This window comes from Plutella xylostella, chromosome 3 (assembly GCF_932276165.1).
Source record: "Plutella xylostella chromosome 3, ilPluXylo3.1, whole genome shotgun sequence".
In the NCBI taxonomy this organism is placed as follows: domain Eukaryota; kingdom Metazoa; phylum Arthropoda; class Insecta; order Lepidoptera; family Plutellidae; genus Plutella; species Plutella xylostella.
The window spans coordinates 5436333-5462858 of NC_063983.1; the positions used below are offsets into that span (position 1 = coordinate 5436333).

The 26526-nt window shown below is 36.9% G+C and overlaps 1 protein-coding gene across 4 annotated transcripts in view; it reads left to right on the forward strand.

The window, feature by feature from the left end:
• Positions 1-26526, forward strand: part of LOC105380156 (cytochrome b5 reductase 4) — an 85386-nt gene that overhangs the window by 34704 nt on the left and 24156 nt on the right. For all 4 annotated transcript variants that reach the window (XM_048624147.1, XM_048624157.1, XM_048624167.1 and 1 more), the window contains one exon: positions 24946-25092. In XM_048624147.1, the coding sequence (XP_048480104.1) occupies positions 24946-25092 (147 nt within the window). The remainder of the gene's footprint in view (positions 1-24945; positions 25093-26526) is intronic.

A 26526-nucleotide genomic window follows, 5' to 3' on the forward strand; every position in this document is an offset into this window, starting at 1 on the left:
AGTTCAGTACATCTTCATACAGTAACTTTTCTTCGAATTTACAACATGTTCTTGAAAATTTATCTCACAAAATATAAATTTTCATCAGGAAGTCTCTTCCTACATAATTTTATTAGACATATTTCCTGCTAACTTAAGCATGCGAGCTTCGTATCGACTCAAAAAGTTTCCTGTACAATATATCCATATTTAATGTTCGACAAAATACTATACAGGGTGTTGAAAAAATGGTATACTAAGCCGAAAGCTACATGTGCAGCATGGTATATCTAAGCCCGAAACTGAAATCAAAATTTCAATTAGCTTTCGTATGTAGGTTTCGGCTTAGTATACTAACATATTCTTTTTACAACACCCTGTATACGTAGGTATGTATAAGAGTAGTTAACATATTATACAAAGTACTATTAACGGTTCATAATATATTTGTTAATAATATGATATTATGTTGGATTTATATAATTCAATTTATGTTAACTTCGGTAAAAATCTTCAGATGTCGCATCTTCTGACTTATAATAATTTGGAGAGTCATTCGTCAAGTCGCGCGCCTTAGACTCGCGCGCCACGCGCGAGTTGCCCCTCCCGTATTTACCTACTTTTTTGTCGTCAACTCGCTCGACTGTGAAAATATGTAGAGTCAGCCACAAAAGTTATAATTTATTATGCTTAAAAAGGTAACTACTTAAAATGTATAGGGTATTTTATATGACTTTACTTTAAAATAAAATCAGCAATTAATCTCGCTTGGCAAACTGTTCTCTTCGAACACCTCCAAACACAGGAACCATTTTTATTTGTTCGGTCTTTGTTATATTTATAACCTGCACGAAGCAGTACCGACTTTCGTCGCTGGGATGTTATGATTTCATGTGCAGTTTTATTACTAGATGGACCGGCTTGCGATGAACTTCCTGGATAGAAGTAATTGTTACAGTTAGGTCTGTCTCTTTGACCAATGAAATAAACGAAATTGGTTTTAAATTTTAGTGCTAATTCGATATTTAATATAACGGTAACACAACGAAAACGTAACACTGTGTTTATATTACGGCTAAGTAGACTTGGTAATATAGAAAAGTTAATTTATTATAGGCTTACCCCCACAATACATCAAAATCAGTAAAAACTGCCACATTTTAATATTTTTGCGCTGTACTGTAGACTGTAAGTAATGCACTGTACATCTCTGCTTCAAATTAGGAGTAACACTAAAACGAATTCACTAAAACAATTACGTTTTAACCCTTTAAACCGGTTTTTGCAACAAAAACTTGAAGGACATAGCTATGACAGGTAAAACTTGCGCACGGGATGAGAGAGATAGCAAACTTGGGCATCATGCGTCATCATAGGTCACTCACATCCCCTTTTGCCTCATTCCGCACTTCCAACATAGGATTTATTGTATCTTTATCCCGAAATCAAAGCATCTACTTTAATGGCGACTGTCTAGTCGGTACCTTCTTATGCTAATCAGCCAGGGAGACAATATTTAACTATATTTTTTAGTTTCCATTCGTTTGCATCTAACCGTACTTTACATGGGCACGCGAGTTGACGATATAAAAAAACAGAAGATGCCAACTCGCGTGGCGCGCGAGTCTAAGGCGCGCGACTTGACGAACGACTCAATTTGGAATACAAAGCGGCGGCGGCGGTAGAGGTGGCTGAGGCGGACGCTCAACTTCAAACCTCTAATGATTCGCTCGTTAGTGCAAGTTTGAATGCGAGCGGGTCTCACGATACAACTTTAAATAATTCCAACTGACCGTACCATTTATCTAACAATTTATTGAATAGAGGGTATTGAAGGGACTTTCCACAAAGCATTTTGTGGTCTACTTCTCCGGTTGGCTAGTCAAAGGCAATAAATTGAGTGTCTGAACTGTATACCTATCTACTAGGATTGCATAGATAGAACGAAGCACTCTCGACCCGATTGCAATGGTATTTGTAACAGCTTTAGAAGGGAACTGAAGCTAGGCGGCACCTGATTGGCTGGTAATTGGGGGATATTGTCCGCTCGTTCTCCTTTGGGACGTGAACCGAAACGATTTATTTATTAACGGCTCATGTAAGTAACTTGTATAATACGGGATCAGATTAGATAGGATAGCATAATTCGATTGGAGGGATGCTACGAAAAGAAGCGCCTCTTCTTCATGTTGGTATACATATACTACATAATTACATACATAATGATGTCGATTCTGAAGGCAGAAATTCTAATTTTAACGCTGTCAAACTAAAAAAATTGCTAGCATAAAATGACATTTACGGAAACAATCATAGAGTCGAATTTTAAACAAAGAAATTATGGTTTTGACAGCACTAAATTTAGAATTTCTGCCTTCAGAATCGACATCATTGTATTTAAATTCAAGTATAGTTTTCTTACAATACAATATACAGTATGTAATGTATGTATGCCTACGGTCTCACATTTAGATTTTAGATTGCTAGCAATTTTTTTAGTTTGACAGCACTAAATTTAGAATTTCTGCCTTCAGAATCGACATCATTGTATTTAAATTCAAGTATAGTTTTCTTACAATACAATATACAGTATGTAATGTATGTATGCCTACACGATCTCACATTTAGATTTTAGATTTCTGCCTTTTTGGGAAGTTCATGATTCACAGCTGACTCTGATGTACTTCAACTGAGGCAACATAAACGTCAAGTTTAATAAAACTTGTTATAAACTTACGTAGAATTAATCCAATGAGAAAATGCCGGGAATTTGAAATTTATTATGTGAAATTCCTTCTGGTGGAGTCCCGGCCAATAGGCATTGGACTTGAGTGATTACATACATTACAATTCGGAGTAATTGAAATATATATGAAGCGTCCGTAGTCGAGCGGGCCTCAGTGATCGTAACTGACCGCTGAGGTTAAGCAACAACTGACACGGTCAGCCATTGGATGGGTGACCAATTTCAAGTGGTGCTTTTCTGGACGCTTCCGTGCTTCGGACGGCACGTTAAGCCGTGGGTCCCGGTTGCTGCTTCGGCAGCAGTCGTTAAGCCTAGTCAGAGGCCTTCGGGCGGCTTGAAAACATCTGACAGTCGGGTTGCCCACTTACCCGACAACTCTCTCAGCACAAGCTTGCTTGTGTTGGGTTCCACCAACCCGCACTTGGCCAGCGTGGTGGACTAGGCCTAAACCCTTCCTTCATTGGAAGGAGACCTGTGCCCTAGCAGTGGGGACGTAATGGGTCGTGATGAAATATATATACCTAGGTGTAAGCTAGCAAAGTTCTAGAGGTACAAAAATAAGTACTTAAGTCAAGATAAATAAATAAACTAGCCGCAGAACAGAGCGGGTACAAGTAAATCAAATAAAGTCGGGTAACTCTATCACGAACCCTGGTCCCGGAATTAATCGCATGGCTTACTTTCTGTTTTATCTGATGTTCTGATGAAAACGGTTAATGAGAAAATTCTTGTAAAAGGACAGTTTTAGATTCAATATGGTAGGTAATGTTCTAGAGTTATTTTCATTACCATGGATAATAATTCCCGCGACTACGTTGCAGACAGCTTGAACTAAGTAAAAAATGGAAGATGTTGGAATTAGAATAATGTTATATAAACCGAACACTCTTTAGTTTTTATCTATGGAACTGTCAACACTGAAAAAACGTATATCTGTCTCTCTTGCTCCGTGTGTGTCTTTGTGCGTTGTGCGATCTATCTAATAAATAGTAATCTCAAGTAATACGCCCGTATTTTCAATCAACTGCCTGTATTTCATCAGGTTATGGGCCCAGGCATCGCGATTGTTAAAAGTTGTAGAATATTTTCGCGTATTTTCAGCATAAATACGGTTAAAAGTTTTAACCTAATACCGGCGGACGACCGGCAAACATGTCGTCATCAACAAATTTTTCAGGTGTCTCTATAGACAAATTGAAAGGCATCGAGAACTATAGCACTTGGAAATTTATGATGCGGATGGCACTCATCCACGACGACTTATGGGACTGCGTGAAGTCTGACACGGGTACGGCCGACAAGAAGCTGAAGGCGCTGGCGAAAATCTCATTAGCGGTGTCGCCTGCGGCCATTCCCCACATAAGAACTGCAGAGACCGGGCACCAAGCATGGACCAATCTGCAGAAAGCCTATGAGGACAAGGGCTTATGTCGCAGGCTCGGACTGCTTAGAACTTTATTCAATACAAAGTTGAGTGAGAGCACGAGCATGGAAGATTACCTAAATAAAATTATGGAAATCGCAGAGCAATTGAGCGAGATAGAATCAAAACTAGATGATGACTTCGTTGCCGTAATAATGCTGAGTGGGTTGACTCCAGATTACGACCCGCTTATCATGGCTATGGAAAATAGCTACCTGAAGCTAACCAGTGAAATTGTTAAAGGGAAGCTGCTACAGGAATATTTTCGGAGAGATGAGTCGTCGTCTGAAGGTGCCACAGCCTTGGTTGCTAGGAAACAACCGAAGTGTTTCAGGTGCAGAAAAGTGGGGCACTTCATTAAGGATTGTCCGAAGTCTGCGAATAAGAATTCAAAGTCGGACTCAACCAAAGCTCTACTTGCTCTGTCAGCGAGCACCAAAAGCGATCAGTGGCAGTGGTACATTGATAGTGGTGCTACGGGGCACATGTGCGGCAACAAAAGTGCAATGTATGACTTAATAAGTGAAAAGTCGATAAAAATACATTTGGCTGATGGAAACATGTTGCATACAGCCGGAAGAGGCTCAGTTAAAGTTTTATTGAAGGACAATAATGTAAAGACAATAAGTAATGTGTATTATGTCCCAAACTTAACGGTCAACTTGTTATCAGTAAGCGCTATGGTGCAGAAAGGATTTGAGGTTGTGTTTAGTTCTGGCATGTGTAAAATAAGTGACAATGGGGTTGTTGTTGCTACTGGCACTCTTTGTAATGGTGCATATCAGCTGGATGCTAAACCTAATCCTTTGAAATGCAATTTTGTGGAAGAAGGTACCTCTAGTGTTACAGGTTTGGAGGAGGAGTGTGCACAGCCGGCCTCGACAGAGTTAAGTGTCAGTCATAATCAGTCGACGGCAGCTAGTTCTGTGCCGGAGGAAAGTATGACTGTCATGGCTGCAGTGAAGGGTGGACCTGAAGCTGCTGCTGGTATGCAAGGGGTATGGCATCGTCGCTTGGCACATCTCAACCATCGGAGTATGGATCTACTTAAGAAAGGTATGGCTTCGGGCATTTCATATCAAAGTAGAAAGATTGAACCTTGTATAGCATGCATAGAGGGGAAGCAAACAAGGTTGTCATTTCCCAAAAAGTCTTTCACTAGGGCTACAGGCATCTTGGAGCTGGTTCATACTGACCTATGTGGACCGATGCCCTGTACATCATTTAGTGGGTCAAGGTATTTCATTACCTTTATAGATGACTACACTAGGAAGACTTTTGTGTATTTTCTCAACAGAAAGGATGAAGCATTTGAGAAATTTAAAACTTGGAAAGCTCTTGTTGAGAATCAAACCAACAAAAAGGTGAAAGTCATTCGCAGCGACAACGGTGGTGAATATATGTGTTCTCAGTTTCAGAAGTACCTGAAGGAGCATGGGATAGTACATCAGACTACGGTGCCCTACTCGCCCCAACAGAACGGAGTTGCTGAAAGGGCGAATAGGAGCATAATGGAGAAGACACGCTGTATGCTGCAGGAAGCTGGCCTGGAGCAGAAATACTGGGCAGAGGCGGTGAATACAGCGGTGTATCTGAAAAACCGATCACCCACCATGAGCGTTAAAGGATACACGCCTGAAGAAAAATGGACTGGAAAAAGGGTAAGCGTTTCATACTTACGCATATTCGGCTGTGTGGCCTATGCACAGAAACACTTGAAGAAGAAACTGGATCCCAAGGCGAAGCGCTACATATTTGTAGGCTATTGTGAAAGCACAAAGGGGTACAGGTTGATAAACCCTGAGAATCCAGGGGAATTAATAAAGGCGCGAGATGTCACATTTATTGAATCTCAATATTATAAAGAAATTGTGTCACATGATGATAACCTTGATGTAGTATTGCTACTTAGTACTAGTGTGAATACTCAACCTCCTACAGAATCATTTTCTGATACTGCTGAGGAAATAATCCCTGTGGAGGAACATTCTGATGACACAATAAGGCAGAATGCACAGAGATACAGCACAATAACAGTAAATGATTCTGACAGCGAGGGAGAGGAACGTGACACGGATGATCCCTTGGATAAAACTTACATTCCAGAGGAAACAAGCAGTGAAGACAGTTCAACGGGTTACTCGGAGTGCGATGACGACTCCTTGCTGGCGCACCTTGCGAGCGGAACGCACAACAGCAGCGCTGATGAGCCACAGACAGTACAGGAAGCGCTGGGCGGTCCTGATCGCGACTCATGGCAGCTGGCCATGCAAGATGAGTATAATTCGTTCCTTGTCAATGAATGCTGGACCCTCACAGATAAGGTTGATACACAGAAACCGATTAAATGCAAATGGGTGTTTAAGAGGAAGCGTGGTCTAAATGGTGAGCTATTAAAATATAAAGCGAGACTTGTAGCAAAAGGATTTACACAGAAAAGTGGCATAGACTATAAGGAAACTTTTGCTCCTGTCGTGCGCTATTCGAGTATTCGTGTGCTCCTAGCTCTAGCCGCCGAATATGACCTTGATATAGATCATTTGGATGTGAAGACCGCATTCCTCAACGGCGATCTCCAGGAGACGGTGTACATGGAGCAGCCAGAAGGTTTTGTGATGAAGGGTCAGGAAGGTAAAGTCTATAAACTTAATAAGGCTATATATGGCTTAAAGCAAGCAGCAAAAGCTTGGTACGACAAAATTAATAATGTATTGTGTAAGAAATTAGGATTCTCGAAGTCATCATCAGAACCATGTGTTTATCATAAGTCAGGTAAACATGGATTAACAATACTAGCTCTTTATGTGGATGATATTTTATTGTTTACTGAAAGAAATTCCAAGGAAAAGGATCTCATTAAACAAAAATTAAATATGGAGTTTGAGATAACTGATTTAGGGCCAGCGAGTCACATATTAGGTATGAGACTTTGTAAACGTGATGACAGGATTACTCTTGATCAAAGTAAGTATATTGAGAGTGTGTTACAAAAGTTTAAAATGGAGGATTGTAAACCTTCTGCCACACCTATGGAGACAGGTGTGAAGCTTACAAAAGCTTTGAATTCTGGTGATATTTCAAAGTTTGATTATAGAGGCTTGATTGGATCGCTGATGTACTCGTATATTGCAGTTGGAACTAGACCGGACATTGCACATGCGGTAAGCTATCTGAGTCAGTTCAATGACTGCTACGATGAATCACATTGGAAGGCGGCTAAAAGAGTTATTCGCTATCTTAAAGGTAACAAAGATTTATGTTTAAATTTTGTTAAGGGTGGCATATCGATAACTGCTTATGCTGATGCTGATTGGGGTCGAAATGAGTCTGACAGGCGATCTTACACAGGCTACGTGTTTAAACTGGGCGAGTCAATAGTTTCATGGGAAAGCAGGAAACAGCGTACAGTTGCATTGTCCAGCACGGAGGCTGAGTATATGGCGATCTCTGACGCATGTAAAGAGGCCTTGTTTCTCCGACAATTTTTGCATGGGATATTAGGTAAGACATTAAAAGTTAAAATGTATAATGACAACCAATCCGCGCAAAAATTGTGCAAAAACGCAATGTTACATGCCAGAACTAAGCACATAGATATTCGACATCATTTCATAAGGGAACATGTATTAAATGGTATTATTGATGTCCAATATTTATGCACTTCAGATATGATAGCTGATGTTTTCACTAAACCCTTGTGTAAAGAAACTCATTATAAGTTTGTAAAACAGTTGATGTTATTATAATGATTGTGTTAATGATAAACTGTAAATTTGTTGTTACCTATCGTGTTTGGTTTAAGGGCCAGTGTTGGAATTAGAATAATGTTATATAAACCGAACACTCTTTAGTTTTTATCTATGGAACTGTCAACACTGAAAAAACGTATATCTGTCTCTCTTGCTCCGTGTGTGTCTTTGTGCGTTGTGCGATCTATCTAATAAATAGTAATCTCAAGTAATACGCCCGTATTTTCAATCAACTGCCTGTATTTCATCAGAAAACAACTATAAACGGAAACAAACAATAAAAATAACAATATAGCATACAATCTGCAAGAAAGAAGATGCTTCCCGTGTAATACCAATCTTCAACATCTCGGACATAACCAAGCTTCACACCACTGATTCAGCGGAAAAAATATCTGCAAAGACTGATTCTGAATCTTAGGTAAATCTTTCAGATTATGTATGTTACAAATTGTCTTTTAAACCTATCATTATCAAAAATGTTAGATCTATTAGACTCAATTCAAACTTGTGAAACTAAGAGATATAATTTATTAGAGCAATGGGTCGATTCTATTGAAAATATAAATAACCTTTCTATTATTATAATACATATAAATATTCGTTCTCTAAGAAAATATTTTTCCCGCCTAGTAATGTTTCTAAGTGGGTGTAAGCATTGTCCAGATATTGTTATTCTGACTGAGATAAACGTGACCCTTAATGAACTATCATGCTATAAACTAAAAGATTATGAAACTGTAGCTAATCCTAGATGTAATAGGTCAGGTGGTGGCATTCTGATCTACCATAAAAGCAATTTAATTTTAGAAGAAGCAAACATAAATATTATATCTGCAGAAAGCTTAATGACTACTCTAAATATAGGTAAAGCTAAAATTAGGATACTTGTTTTGTACAGGCCACCAGACAAGAACATTGGTACATTCATAATTGAACTTAAATCTATCATTAATAACTTCCCAAGAAGTGAAGATATTATTTTGATAGGCGATGTAAATATTGATATCTTGCAAAGGTCAAACAGTAACGTTATAGGTTACGAAAATTTATTGAGTGAAAATGGGTTTGATAAATTAATACATGGAATCACAAGAGAAGAATTTCGACTAGAACGATTATGTACATCATGCTTGGATCATATATTTCTGAGAAGTTCTAAAGAACGTAATTCATCTATAGTTGATCAAAAACTAGCAGACCATTACTGCGTTTGCATAGCTTTAAGCTTAAAAAAACAAACTCAAACAAAAAAACCTATTAAAATATACAATAATGAAGAAATTTTTAAAGAATTAGACAGTTACGATTGGAATCAACTATTACATGAGACTTGTCCTTTAATAATGTATACAAAAATAAATAAAAATTTTAACGACGCATATTCAAACAACAGTAAATATATCGCACCTGAGATGCAATCGGGTAGATTAGCCTGCCCTTGGGCTACAGCTGAACTTAAAAACATGATAGCACATAAGGATAACTTATTTAGACGATGGAAAAGTAATCAGAGTAACGCGGTTCATAGAGTAGAATATAATCGATATAGAAATAAAACAAATAAAGCTATTTGTCAAGCTAAAAATACATACAATAAAAAACTGATTATTGAAGCGGGAAGAGATACAAAAAAAATATGGGGTTATATAAACAACTGGCTAGGCAGAGAAAAAAAATCTATTGATGATACTATACTTAAGTATTTGGGAAAACAATTTGATGTTCCTACTATTTGCGAAAAATTTTCAGAAACTTTTTGCAACGAAATCGAAAAGATTAAACATAAATGTAATATTTGTTTTCTAGAAAGAAACTCTTATGCGCAAGAACAAAATAAATCGATGCGGTTTCAAAAGGTAACTAGCAGTTCAGTTGAATTAGTAATTAATAGACTTAATGAAAAAAAATCGGCGGGTATTGATAATATTAGAATGAGAGATATAAAACTAATTAAAGATAAATTTAGTCCAATTTTAGCACACTTTATCAATCTATCAGTTTATTCACAAGCGTATCCAGATCCGCTCAAACTGTCCATTATTCGACCTTTGTTCAAAGGAGGCAGTCACTATAATACTGGTGACTACAGGCCAATTGCAGTATTGCCATCTTTAAACAAAATTGTAGAAAGAACTATCGTAAATCAAGTTTCAAAATTCTTGAATAATCACAATGTCATTACACCAGCGCAGTTTGGTTTTCAACAAGGTAAAAATACAGAGAAACTACTTTCAAAATTTGCTAACAATATAAATAATTATCTCAATGAACAAAAAGTAGTTGCAGTGTTGTTTATTGATTTTAGAAAAGCATTCGATACTTTAGACCATAGCACACTGTTAAATGCCCTTAACGAAAGCGGTATCCGTGGCCATTTACTAGGGTGGTTTGCTGATTACCTTAAAAATAGGTCCTTAACCGTTAAAGTTGGAGAATTTAAGAGCACTAATAGACATTGTAAATACGGAGTAGCTCAGGGATCGGTAACTGGTCCGGTCTGCTACATATTACATGTAAACAGCATGATATCAGTCATAAAAGAATGCAAAAAATACATGTTCGCAGATGATACATGCCTTATGTATGCTGGTAAAGATGCTATTAGTATTGAAAAACACTTGCAAGACGATTTCGATAATGTGACTAAATGGGCTCATGACAACGGAATTATATTGAACACAGAAAAAACAAAGCTATTACTTATAAAATCTAGTTACCGGAAACAAGATGTAACTGAAATAAAAATAAAAGGTCATTCCTATGAATGTTTACATTCGAATATGTTATCCTGTTCTTGTTTGGAAATAGAAAATGTGGTGAAATTCAGATACTTAGGACTGGTTGTGGATAATAGGTTCTGTTGGAAATATCATATTATTAGTATTTGTGATAAACTAAAAGTACTACTTAGCAAATTTAAAAGTTTAAGTTATTGTACACCTACATCTACAATGTATATGTTGTACAACAGTCTTGTGGAGTCAATATTGTCTTACGGGCTAGAATGCTACGGGCTTACTTTTAAAACGGACATAAATAAAATAAAAGAATTGCAAATTAGATTTATAAAGGTAATTGAAAACAAAAAAATAAAAAAACAATTAGATAAAGATTATAGCAAAATACTTGAAAAGAGTAGTCTACTACCAATAGATAAAAAATGTTTAATGTTACTAGCAGTAAATGAGCATTGCAACGATGAGTATAAAATAAAAGCCATAAATAAATACAATACTAGGAAAAATGCTTTAGGTCACTTTGTTGTTCCCAAGGTATCAAACTTTTATGGGAAAAGAACAAAAGAGTGGATTATTCCGAAGATTTTTAATTGTATCCCAAAAGATATAACACATTTCCACGGTCCAAAGATAGCATTAAGAAATATGATTAAAGACTATTTGTTAAGCAACGAAATTATTATTTAAGTTCGTATTTGTAAATTAGATACTATATAATACTAGTTACTACTACTATGTAAATACCTACTACTTGTTAAATAATAGTAAACTCATGATGGTCCTGCCGACCAAACGTACATCAAGTTGTGCGCGCGAGTGCGACCGGTCTCGGGCCGTATTCGCCGCGCTAGCGAAGTAGTTTTTATTATGTACCCACCATTTTGTTAAAATTTTTATTATGTTAGTTTAATGTTTGTCACTATCCTAAGTACCTACCTATATTTAAGTATGAGAGCATGGTCTGCCACTAAACTGTTATAACAGTTTGGCAGAATATTTATATTTCTTGTAATAGAATAAGTTTTAGAGAAATAAATGTGTTAAAACAAAAAAAACAAACAAACAAATCATTATACGCATGAATTTGTCGAATCATTCGAAATAGCAAAAACCCGAACCAAATTCGATACCCACTTGCCGTGAAAATCAGATGGGAGTTGAATAAAATATCTGCAAATTCATAATGAGATATTCGCGCGGACCAATTTCTGTACATATTCATTGTGGTTTCGCGGCCGGCGGGCCTCCGGTTCTGATTTGTTAATGACATAAAAACATACGTATTCACCAGTGACGTTATCATTAATAATGATTTCGATTCACGATTCTCTCATTTGTATGTAAAAAAAACTACATAAGAAGTTATTATACGTAAAAAATAGTCGTGGTGGTGTAATGCATAAGACTCTCGGCTTTCATTCGTGAGGACATTTTCTAGATGTGTATTGTGTACCCTAAGCGCATTATGCTCATTCCAAAACGGCGATACGGCTCGTGACCTATCACGTGAGTGCAAGTGTACAGCGAACAGCGGGCCTTTCGTATAGTGCAGCAAATATGATGGTGTCATGGTTTTCTGCCAGCAGGCATGCACAATGCACATAGATTCAAACTGATCAAACTTATAACCCTACATTTGCAGGTCATTTGGATCTTAACAGATTCTTACTACGGCGGGCTTCGCCGATATACGATAAACCGTATCTAGAGTAAGAGAACGAAATTCCTTGCCAAATAGCAGTCTAGTGCCAAACCGACGGAAAACTGAAAATGCACGCTGAAAATAAAGCCCAATACTCGACCTATTTTCGCTAAATCTGAAGTCCGTTCCGACTGTCTGGCCGCTCCTGAAATAACCTTCACATACTTTATTCAATGAAAATCATATTCTTTTCAGGTTCTCGTACGACTTTTAGCGGAATAGGATGTCTATTGTATTAGAATAATATAGAGCTATACGAGTATGTCAGTCAATAGAATAATTCGTTCATAGAATTTCTAGTTAGATATTTTCATTCCTGAAGCAAATAATAATACCTTTTGCGAAGTATTATTATTTGTGTATAGAATAAAAAACACCCATTACTCAATGATCCGCGATTAGGAGAAATTTTACGCTTAACTGAACTACAGCTAATCATTTACCACAGTCAAGTTACCCGCAATTGATCAGGTCAATCAACATGGATTGAATTAATAACAAATTCATGTAAATCCCGTGTTCTGCCGTCGTGAACATGGACCGATAGAGCGGGCGCTGTCAATATCGGAAACATTGTCGGTCCGCTGACTCCGCCCGCACCAGTAATAAATACACTAGTAACTATTCAGTGAATAACATATAGTGAAAATTTGATTTCTTTCATGTTTATTTTATTTTTTTACTGACAAAATAGATTCACAAGCAACGATCGTTTCACAGAGTTCGTTAGGATCCTATCCTAAAAGTGATGTGGGTTTTATATTCAATATCAATCATTTTCACGCCAAGTGCAATGTAAAGGGCCCTATCCTGATTTTTAATTGGCTACATAAAATGCATGCACCGATAACAATATCACACTAAACGATTAACCAATCCAGTAATTGAATGATCGTGATCGTCATTCGATATGAAATACTCGTCGAATCTACATATATAAACTGTTACTTAATGTTGAAAATACCGCCTAACGACCCTTACTACTAATGTGTGGTAAGTAAATACCTGAAGAACAAAAGTTTATACCACCTCTAGAGATTCCCTGAGCAAGCAGTTCCCCATGGGTGGAAACCGTTAGTCAGTGTCAACAGCCAAACCTATACTAAAATGTAAACACAATTTATTTCCCAGATCACACGAACCCCGACCTTAGAAACATAATTTATCGTGTATTTCCTCCCAAAATGAGCTAAAATACGATTATGCAAGGAAAGTATTTTCTTTTCTTTCCCATCCCTCGTTAAGCGAAGGCGATGAGAGCGTGCTACCTGAGCGGGGAAAAACCTCAACAAATATACTTAAGTAATGCTGCGCTTCCATTACTGTCTGTACAACATAGTATCTTCCAGCTGCCGTTAATCGCTATACACGGGTTTGTTATCGACTGAGATAAACGTGACTTAATCGCGATTTGCCATAAATACGAACGAATCGTTCGTACATATTATCGACGTTGATAAAGAACCCGTGTAGCGGCCGCCATGCTCTATTAATGTTAGTTACTGTTATCTAGGGAAAATGTAACATAATTTCCATCAAAACATTGATTCCTGAATATAATATGTCTGAAACATAAACCCGCCGCCGCCGGTATTATTAAATTTAATTAATGATGTTCGGTAACATTATTAAGAGTGGGCAGGCTATATTGCTTTTAAATTAATCAAGTAAGAGAATATTGTTGGTATAAAAGCGTCGCTGTGATTGGTTTAAAATCCATTAATTTCATACTTACTATATTTTTATTTACATACCTACCTAATCTCTAATTTTTTATTGGAAAGAATTCTGACATTTTATAAGTGATGCTACTAAAAAAGTTCTTTACCGAAAAAAGGAAAAATTGCGATCCATTTCTGGGTAATAATTTTTTCTTAATATTTTTATACAAAAAGATAAATCTAAATATTTACTTGCTCAAGTAAACTAATACAAAAATAACAAATATTTCAATATAATAGCTGTTCCCGCGAGCTTCGCTTCGCCTTAATAAGTTTTCCCGTGGGAATTCCGCGATAAAAAGTGACATATGTGTTAATACAGGGTGTCAGCTAACTCCATTCCAAATTTCATTAAAATCGGTTCAGCCGTTTTGACGTGAAGAAGTAACAAACATACACACATACATACATACATACATACACACATACACTTAAAAACTTTCGCATTTATAATATGAAGCAGGATCACGACTCACGACCAATGTAGCGAATTTATTTTAATTGCTTTATTTTATTCTTTAGCATGGCATCACTTCCTACTAAATTCAGGGATAATAAACCTTTTTAATCAATTTCAAAAAAAGATTGTCTATTCGGTAAGTACATATATGTTCGGTATGTATGTAAGATTATTGGAACTGCACCATATTGACATATGACAATATATTAGGGCTAATAAACAAATATTCAAAATTTTATAAATGTTTATGTACCTATGTATGTTTATATGCTTGTTGGTATGTATGTTTGTCCACGCATATCTCCGAAACGATTGATCCGATTGTCACTATTCTTTTTGAGAGGGTTCCGTACCTCAAAAGGAAAAAAAGGAACCCTTATAGGATCACACTTTGTTGTCACCACCCTTTTTCTCGGAAACGGGTAAAGATATCAAGCTGATATTTCGTATAGATGTACATAATTATGATGAAATTAAAAGAAAAACTACCTCAGGTAATTAAGTAGACTTGTACGGAACACTCAGTGCGCGAGTCCAACTGGCTCAGTCGGGTAAGCGCCCGCTTCTCAAGCAAGAGATGGGTTCGAATCTCGGCGCTGACATGTAGGTAACAATGAGTTCTTTGAATTTAAGTATAATGTATACCATCGCTCTTACGGAGAAGTAAAACATCTAGATATGTGAACCCACCAACACCGCAGTGGACCAGCGTGGTGGGAAATGGTCCAAGCTTAGGAAGGCAGTATGGAGATGCTGGAGGCGCTTCCCCATGGCAAAGGGAGGATCCTCCGACCGTAGGAACCAAGTGTAGGTTTCATCAAAATCGGTTAGTGAGTTTTCAAGATATGGACGTGGAAGTGCTATGATGTGATACTTTATGGTGATAGCTATCACCAAAGAGGTTTATGAGATATATTTTTTCTGAGGTCAATGACTGTCTCGATGCATCTGTCACATTGACTGATTTTCATTAGGCTACGTACTACGGCTACCGTTTCAAAAAGAATTACTAGTTGTTTTTAGATATATTTTCTACGACAGCGATAATTATATAAGATAATTGAGATTATCTTTAATTGTATTTTTCACTGTTTGTGATATATTTAGGAAGGTAAATCCCCTTTAAATTTGGAGCGCCACACTTAATAAAATGGATACAGGGACTAAAAAAATATATTATAGTCTCAAATGTCCAGACTCGTATTGAAAAAGTGCCCAGCCCAAAAAGGTTTGTGATCTCTGATTTGTCTAAAATTGATAACTGTCAGAATTCCGTAAGATTACTAATTACAGTATAGTTAAACACTTCTAATCTTCATTCTGTATACGTGGCAAGTGGCTTGTCGCTGTGGAATGGGATATATATAGTTCTGTGGGATGGATCCAAAAAGTAAATCTAAATTAGACATATTTTACATAACAAATGTAGATAGCCTCGCTTGCACTTTCATGTGCTTTAAAATAATTATATATTTTTATACAAACATAGCCTTCGCTCATATTCCAAATTACCACTAATAATAGATAGATGACAAACTAACTATCTACACTAAATACACTATCAACTCTTTTAAACCTCACTTTCAACGTTTCAACACGAAAATCTCACGAGAAACACTGGTGAAGAAAACCTATATTATAAATGTATATTAAACATGGACAGTTTTTGTGCTCCCACAGGACTACACAAAAAGTGATTACAGAGGATGGTCGAGCACCTCTCAGAAGCTCTCGAGAAACCACGAGGGTAATAAATCGCTCAATGCCAAGTTGCCAACACAAAAAAGAGCTTCGCAGAGGCATCCCTTGTTCTCACGAGGGCTTGTCGAGACACGATTGACTAATTGGTTTTCGGAAATAGTCCTACCAATATCCACTATACCTAGTTGAAAAGTCAAGAGGAACAAGACTGATTTCGCTAATTTTGGTTTTGTTTTTTTATGAAAATATGGCCTAAATTGGCGAAGCAAAGCTCGCGGAAACAGCTCCTTTATAATGAAACGGTAAACGGTTAGCTTTAAACAGCTATTCGAGAACAGGGGAGATTTATTTCCTGCAACTTTAAATTAAGACATCAAACATTATATTAATATAAGAGCAGAGGTCGAGTATTTCATATACTTAATGCGAACTTGCAGAAGTCGATATTCGGGGCATACCTGACCCCTCTCAATACTCACTCAGAGTGAGAATGCGACGACGGGTCAGGTTTCGGAATGAGTATCGTCCATGTTATCGGTCGGATCGTATCACAATTCTCGGGTTTGCCGCCCCCCTGCTCCCGATATAACTCCTATCTATAGGTGGTGAAAACTGATATTATTGAGCATGAATACGCTTCTCAGGCTACATAGAAGAAGAAAAAATATGTTTGCGCGGATTAAAAGCCTTTTTGTCCATTAATCTTTATAATAAGCTATTTATAGTATCCAAAAGTATTGTAATCTTCTTAATCAGGAAAAGAAACATATTTTATTATTACTCTAGCATTTCTGAGATAATAAAAAAATTCTAAGCATTTTATTTAGATACTTTATGAATACCGAAGACTAGATTAGATAGAACGCAAAAGAGTTGGTATTTTTCTCTAAAGATTTTATAGTGCACAGCCGACCGGCTTATCAGAGCTCGCTACAGACATAAGGATTGCTACTCACTATCATGTGTGAGTTAAAAACTATTGATTTAACACTATTATCAAATCCAGGCAATGTGTTTTTCAATAATGGCAGGTATGATAAAGAATCGGCCATTGTAAATAAATGCAAATCTGTAAATTAACTACTTACCGCATAATTTCAAATTGTTCGCGATCAAACTAAAAGAATACAGTAGGTAAATACGTACTAAATATAGTGGTAAAAATTAAAATCCCATCAAAAACAATACTTGTCAAAAAAACCAAGTCTCCTATAACTCAGTTGTTCTACGGTAAAAAGTTGTGAGATCCATGTAATACTTGGTTTTTTTGACAAGTATTGTTTTTGATGGGATCTCATTTCTTTTTGTATTTTGTAGACAGTTCTACTTTTTTTTTCTTTTCGATACCTTCTAGGTACGTAGGTGCGTTAACTTAGTTTGGTAGGTACCTACCTACATAAATCGCAAACTTGAGGTAAGAATCATGAATCTTTATTTTTGGCTACGTAATGTACGTAATGAATAAACGTAGCTTTCATACTTCGTACTGCATCAAATTTCCCTAATTAAATTTCAACCTTAGTTTCCAATACACAAAGTTCATTGTACATTAAGAAAATTTGACTATCAGTGGTAGCACTGGTAGCCTGATGTGCTTTGTCTGTGGGTCCATCCATCCTTTGCGGATTTAATTTGCATGACGGGAATTTTTTGCTCGATTTGGCAGGGGCACTACCGTGCGCCTATATTTACTTGGTGGGGGCACTGCCGTGCCCCCAGATATGTGATTATGAAATTATTTAAGCAGTAATGTATCTATCTAGAAAACTGGAAAAAAATTGAAAAATTTTACTTGAGTTGGTGGGGGTGAGTACCGTGCCACCAAATATTTTAGTTTTTCCTTGATTCATACACCAAACACTACTTATATTCCAAATTTGAAGCTTCTTGGTCTGCTAGAAGTGCCTTAGAATTTTTATGATCGGTGAGTGAGTGAGTGAGTGAGTCAGTGACAAAATTAAGAAACTTACTTAGACCCGTTATAATTTTTAAACCACTGTTTCAAATTTAATGAAATTTGAAATATACCGTGTCTTTACAATGCCTGCATGGTTATTGAAAATTCAGTCTTCTAGTTTTATCCACAACGAAGTTACAGGGGGTCGAAAATGGCCTGAATTGCTTCGAGAAAAGGATGGTACGGCCGTGCCGCTTTTTTGCTTGACTTGGTGGGGGCACTGCCGTGCCCCCAGATCACGTAAAATTTCCCAGGTTCGTTTTGCTTTGCCCCAAATTCCCAAGAGATAATTGTGGATGTTTTCCACTTACCCAGATGTCAAAGTACCTATATTCTTTTTCGGAGCTGATTCCAATTCCACTTTCTCAGTGTTTGTAAAAACCCTGTAAATTTTAATGTAAGGTATTTGTGAAAAGCGGAAGCTACGATTACTCGCGGCACACGCCTGCTGAATTGAGTGCAAAAGCTTGTAAAAAAGCGCTTTGATAGAAGCATAAAGGTTTTATAGCGAATTTATACACGCTTCAAATATAACTTCTTTAATTTGAACCAACAATTTGTTTAACAGCTCACTTCTGCGCTATTGGTTGATCCCATAAGAATGGACTTGGCTATATTTCCTTTGTTGTAGGTATATCGGTAATGTAATAACCGATTGTTACTTTCAGCCAGTATCACCAGGTACTAGAAACAAGGCAAATTGTCACATATCTCTTTTCCTGACTGTACAATAAATGTGACAATGAAACTGTTGAAACATGCATTTAAATCCTTCCTCTGTTAATTGGTGGTCGGAGCCAACATTGCCATTAGTTTATCCGACATTGTGTGCGATATATTTTTTTAAACCTTTTATCGGCCGCTCTTTGTTGTGATTGGATAAAAGAGCTCACTGAAACATGGATAGTTATTTAATCTTGCCCAGTCTTTAATGGTTTCAACGCGCTTTTATTTAATTTTATTTACATTTAAGCTTTTTATCGAACCGAACCGATTTTTTTTATCTTATCTTTATCTCATATTTATATATTTATCTCGTATGTATGTATATGAATATAGAAGGTAAGTATGTCCTTATCTTACCATACCTGGCTGGTTTACTTTGGATTTAAGACGGATACATATTGAAACAGTTTCAGTTTATCGTTTAAAACAACCTTGCCTTACATAATATTTTCTATCATCGATAAACAAGGTCAAGGCACGTCAGTCGAAAGGAATGGGAGCACTTCCATGATAAAAAAAGAGATTCGTAAGCATTAATAATCTCTCTTTTTTATCATGGAAGTTCTCCCATTCCTTTCGAGGAAGCTTGGTTAATTATATATAAAGAAAAAAACAAATTAGAAGGGAAGAAGCTACTTTCATAACTCTTACAAAAAGTTAGAAGTATAAAACATTTTTTAGAGTCAGTCATGTCCTTAAAGTCCCTAAGTTTTCGCTTTATAGGCCAACATACCTAGGTACCTACCTAATAAACAATTTTAAGCAAATTATCTATCACAAATCATTAATTTTTTCCATCTTCTGAAATGATATCAAGGACAAATGAAGCGGCAAATCTGATGTTCAAATATTGAGGGATCGACTTTGAGGTGAATATTAACCTTTGATCTGGGATCGATATCCATCTTGATCGTGATAATATTTGTAAGGCCACGGATCGTTTAGAGTTTAGGCACAGTGCCTCTGGCGACATACCTTTCTAAGTATGTTTATTTACATAAATATGTATTTACAACTTTATTGGTCTTTCATGAGTCTCGATCGTAACAAATATAAAAAACAAAGTCAAATTTAACATTGTTTGAATATTCTACTAACGTATATTGTGTATATTGTTATTGTGCATGTTACAAATATTATTATTGAACTTAACTATGTCACTTCTGCATAAATATTTGTTCACCTTTCAGGTAGATTAAGGTCTCGTGCTTATTATCATACTTTAAAAACTTTTATGTACCCTTACATCACGACCCATTACGTCCCCACTGCTGGGGCACGGGTCTCCTTCCTGGCCAAGTGCGGGTTGGTGGACCCCAACACAAGCAAGCTTGTGCTGAAAGAGTTGTCGGGTAAGTGGGCAACCCGACTGTCAGAGGTTTTCAAGCCGCCCGAAGGCCTCTGACTAGGCTTAACGACTACTGCCGAAGCAGCAACCGGGACCCACGGCTTAACGTGCCGTCCGAAGCACGGAAGCGTCCAGAAAAGCACCACTTGAAATTGGTCACCCATCCAATGGCTGACCGTGTCAGTTGTTGCTTAACCTCAGCGATCAGTTACGATCACTGAGGCCCGCTCGACTACAGACGCTTCTTCATTATGTACCCTTAATCATGCAAATAAATACTTTTCATTCATTCATTTCATTTTCATAACTTTCCTCAGCAATCCAGTTTTTTCTTAGATAAATTACAAAATACCATATATGTTACCAACCAACCAAATACCAACCCTAAGTTAAAAAAGTTATAATATGAAATTGTGTTTCATAATGTTGAAATACAATGAAATATAACTAGTAGATACGAACTCATTCAGTCGTTAAATTGATCGGTAAGCTCATTTGTCGTGCAAAATGTAAATAAGCAAATTATGTCATGCAATATTGGCTTTGGGCTTTGATCAATCAGGATTTCGGGATTCATCATGTTGACATTATTGGGATTAGAACCTTCATAATGTCTGGATAAAGGTCACCTATGAGGCTAAAATCATGCTGGTACTTACAGTAGAAATTATGTGGGGCGTTATACAGGATGTTCCATTAGCATCCGTGTAATTGATACCTATTTGCATAAATAGTTAGATACATAGTTTCCCTGTCTGCCTTTATCTTTAATTGTTTTAGGTCAATAGGTATAAATAACACAAATACTTCACGACGTAATTGCTGGTTGAGTTACATAGAACAACTGTTGAGTTAGTACATTTTAACTCTATGTCATTGCTGCTTTATTTTCCCTCAAAAGATCTAACGGGAATACGTGCGAAGAGCTCTGCAATCAACAGATGACGGGTTAAAGAGCTCTCCACAAATCCCTTGAACCCTTGAGCACGTCCGTCGAACAGGTGAAAGTCCTGCGGTAATGTGCAGGTAATGGAACTGAAGGCTTTGGGCCTCTGGTCCTACGCTCGACAAAACGAATTTCCAAGCAACTAAATAGACTGTAAATGTTTCATGCTTTTCCAGCCTTATGATGAATTGAATTGATGTCATTAAATTTAAAATCGACTTGTTTGCCGACTCACTCAACACCGTGTTGAGAGCGTGTAAAAGTATGGCAGAGATTGGAATGAAAGGTTCGTCCATTATGTAAACGTACTTAAGTAATATAGTCAGGTATAGTAAATGATGTTAAGATATAAGTATAATGATAAGTTTACAATTTGTAGTTTGTGTTTTTAGAAATAACCATATGTAACGCCATAGGTCTCTAGCCTGTAATGTTATGTATGATGTGTAAATAAATAAATAAATAAATAAATAAAATGTTAAAAAATCGACGACGATCATCATGATTATTCAGTATGTTATGTACAAATTTAGTTTTTTTCTGGCTACTGTGCCAACGATCCAAATTTGATTCCGGCCCGTGGCATGCATTTTGCATTTTGTATTTGTAGGCATAGATCTATTTAACGGGTCCTATTAAAAATTTGGTAAACGTGGGTGTAAGAATGCTCCTTAGGTGCAATGGATTATGGGCGTGAATATATGATTTAATATGCTTTTATACTATTAGGTAATACCTACATGTTCCTCTTATTGTAGAGTTCGGGACAGCTTACAGTTTCAGTCTGTTGCGATAGCTTTGTAGTTTATTTATTGTTGTACCTACACCTGGTTCATACTCCTGTCAGCGTAACATTCGTATCATATCCTTTTCCCATTTGTCCCTGTATATGTATACGGTGTACGGTGGAATACAACACAACCAGTTTGCAGTTAAAAATTGACAATTATGGCCCACGATTTAGAAGCTGCCGTGTGTGTCAAACGTCCACCACTGTACTCGTCCTGTTAACCCGTGTGTTACGTGGGATTTGCATATAATCTGCATATTCTGATCCGAGGCTAGAGATACTAACTACCTATGAATCCGTTTAGAGTCGCCATTGCGCGCTGTTGCACACACTATAATTTGCCTATATGTCATACTGGAGGTACGAACCAGTACGCAGTCTCATACACAATAGAATTAGGAATCGAACTAATCTGTATTTTTAATTTTCTTGAATTAGGAATTGCATCTTTATTTATTTATTAGCGGCGATGTGTGCTACTGTGCCTATTAATTCGTGTATAAAACTCCACCGGGATGATTTGAAGTAATTTTTTTTTTATTGTGGTACTTATACAACTTTTCAATAGTAAAATTGATTGTTGCTGACTCGTGATTGCGTCGCCTCGAGTCTTGGGAGACAACCGTGAAGGAGCAATTTTACGCTAATTTCACTCGAGTTCTGCCGAGTTCCGGTGGGAGATGTAATCTCCTTCGTAATTCTTAATTACTGCGCCTACGGTTTCAATTTATCAAGCTCAAGTTGCTGTTGCTTAAATTGGAGAACCTCTGGTATCCACTGCCTTATTATTTTGTCTTACTCGTGTTTTTACATAATTTACAGATATCGGTTTCCCCCTTTCGCTTCTTGATTTATTTTTCATTATTTGTTACAGTACAAAAACATTCAGTTTTAGACACAAATAGAAAGATGCATATAGGTATACTTAGCGAACCCAAGATTAAATTCATGTCATTTCCAGCCATATTAAACCTAATAATGTTATGGAAACACCCCACGTATAATGTTTTGGGTAAAAATTGTGTTAGGAAGAATCCAAGCAATTCATGAAGGAACAAATTTGATTACCGCTGCGGGAGCGACTTTAGACAACTTTCAAGGTTTTTTGTAAGCACAATCGAAAAAGTAGATATGAATTATTAGAATAATTTGTTTCTGTGTATGAGAAGGCTAGCGAGGTATACTACACACTTCTTCCTATTGACTGTTAGAAGTTTATAACTTCTCCGAAGATATTGATTTCGTTAGATTCTTTTTGTTTCTTCCAATGAGAATGTTGTATTAGCGAGCTACGGGGGAGAATCAATATGAGAAAACTTTCGTAATTCTCTACATTCTAACAGTCTGGCTCTTGTGTATGTCACCGTCTTACCGTAAACAAAATTCAAACACGTACCGTAATACTCGTACGTATACTTGTAAATGTAATAAATCCTTTAATTCTACAAAGTGCGGGATTTCTTAAGCCCTCGATTTTTTCGTACAAAACTCAGATTATACGAGCCTGTACTCTGTACACTCATTCAATTCAAATGAAGGTTCAGTACAGTAAACACTCTGTTTTTTCTTTTTGTTTCCTTTTTAGATAAATAAACGATACCTACGCTTGGCAACTGGCTAAACGCGGCTTTTCTTTTCCCCGACGAATGACAATGGCTCCTAAATAGCACAGTTTATCGAGATCGTCCTTCAATTGGAAAGAATGGACGCACAAAAAGGGCCCTCTTCACTTCCATTCAGGACTCGGCTCCATTTCAAGTAGAGAAAATATACGAAAGTAGGTGCGAGTAAATATACCTAAACGTAAAACGTTTTGGTTCGTGTTACGAACTTACGTAAAGCAGTTTACGCTTTACGTTGTTTGAAGTGAGGTTTCAATGTTTTGGAAGGCCGTTTTGAGCGTAACAAAACCATATTGTTTGGAACCATTCTAGATCATGGTTAGTGAATATTTAAGCTGATACTAAATTTATCGAAATATGAGTGAAAAAAGGGACGCCACCGTGTACCACATGGTGGTTCCAAATAAACTTAACCCAATTGTAGTCGTGGTACTTATAATAATGGACAGCATTGGCAACGCTGATGGGCGGAGATTGGATGATATCCATGGATTACGTTTCATAAATGACCACTATTGGAAGTTGGGGGTAGCTCTGTCAAATTAATGAACAAGCTTTGAGTCGCACATAAAGTCTACCATTATTATAAACCTAAAAGTTTGTAAGTATGGACGAATTCGTATTTGTTACGTATTTTTCTTTGGCTGAAAAACAGTTATGAAAATAAATTATACCTACTTACATTTTTATTTATGCCTATGATAAAGTAAAATAATTGTCGGAGCTGATATTTTGAGGCAGTATTTTCAACTAAACGATTCTGAAACTCTATTTTCTCGTTTATCCAGCGCTAAGGCCGAGCTATCAATAACACTTCTCCTGACACCAATATCAATATTGCTCAGCGTTTACAACAGCTCTTCATATTTCAATCATACATTTTTGTGTCAGAATAATAAAAAAATACTCTACGATGCCGAGATATTTTTGTGTGGTAATGGTATTAGTGGGGTATAAAATTCACTGTAGCTTTAGGAAATAAGAAATAAGTATCTTATTTATTGAATGCTTATATGAAAGATTTAATTACCTCTATAAAAGTTATGTGTTATCTCAAACCCACCTTGCGATTAGGTACTAATCGCAAGGTGGGTTTGAGATAAGTACCTATGTCAAAAGCCTCCGGTTTTGAAAGAGCCCGGTGTCCTGCTATGGACTCATCGAGATTTGTAGAATAAACTATAATTTTATAGACCATGTGTGTGTAAAATTGAAAATACCTAATCTATCTTGCGAGATTGTAAACAATTATGAATCGTAAAATATCTTACCTGTAATTGTAATCATTGTTATATACAATTTCATTCAAATAAAATCTGACCTCTTTGTTCCAGGCAACCCTCGGAACAAGTGCGCTTTACAGCCGGGCCACAGCCTGATGGACTGGATCCGGCTCGGCAACTCGGGCAAGGACCTCACGGGCGTCGGCGGCCGGATACGACCCGTGTCGCCCAGGGAACTCGCCGCACATCATACTAAGAGTGAGTAAAGTAGACAGAGTGAATTGAGTAGTCCTCACGAAAAACATAGCTGAAAAAAATATTTTCACGACACGACCCATCACGTCCCCACTGCTGGGTTTTAGGCCTAGTCCACCACGCTGGCCTAGTGCGTGTTGGTGGACCCCAACACAAGCAAGGTGTGCTGAGAGAGTTATCGGGTAAGTGGGCAACCCGACTGTCGGATGTTTTCAAGCTGCCCGAAGGCCTCTAACTACGGCTTAACGACTTAAAATATTTTAAATACTTTTAATTTTAAACGTGTGTACTGAATCAATTTCAATGAAATATTGCATAGAAAGATCTATTTTGGAGCTCTGTGCAGCAAGCACCGGATTCGATGCTATTTTCGAATCTATACGAAGGGTCAGTTTTACCAAACGCTAAACGTATTTAAATCAAATTTCAAAAACTTTTTGTACTAACTTACAGACGTATGACAGGCTACTAAATACGTTTAGCGTTTGGTGAAATTCCACCTAACATATGGAAAAACAAATGTCACTTTTGGAACTAACTTTGCCTTACATTTTGACAATGACAGTTAACGATACGCAACGTTAACGGAGGTTCGAAACTTGTGCTCGCGACTCTGATGATAGTGGCAAACTTATTAAACTTATGGTATATCTGCCAACTTTTAACGTCGTTACATCGAATGCCAGACTGTCTGTAATATAGATAAGTACCAATATGTTTGCTTAAGAGCTCACAAGTAATGTAACCATAATTTAATCAAACCTGCGTGAGTATTCAACGTTGCTTCAATCAGCTAAAATGTATTCCGATAGCTGAAATGTATTTCTCTAGAGCTTCGTAAACTGAATTTATATGCCTACCTACTGGTTGATGCTAACAAAGATTTAAGAGCACTTTAGGCAGATATACATATACCTGTTGTAGTCACATCGCCGGGAGTAGTCGGGAGATAAGGTAAATTCTTATCTATCGCCCGAAAAAGGTGTGGTGTTCTGAGTTTCACTATACATATAAGTTATATGGCATGGCATGAATATCTGGGATCACGCATTTCTTAGCCATGCATGATTAATTTTGCTTGCTATATTTTTTTTATACGTGCAATGGAAAATTATAACACTTTCCTGACCTGAAATGTGTAAATAGCTTCACAAATCGACCCGGAAAAGCTTATTTAGTTGCATGCAATAATGCGCTTTGATGTTGTCCTCTATCTATTGAGGAATTCTGGAATCCTTATTATGGTAAATTCGATTAGTCTAATTAATTCTAAATTACATTTATTACGTTTCTAAATTACACATTCTAATAGTGAAATATTCCTGTGAATCGACCCAGTACCTACTTTTTTTACGTGTAGAAGACGAAAACCCGAAAATGTTAAACCTATATTTATGCAAACTATCTCAACCTGTATTCTGGGCCTACAGGGACTGT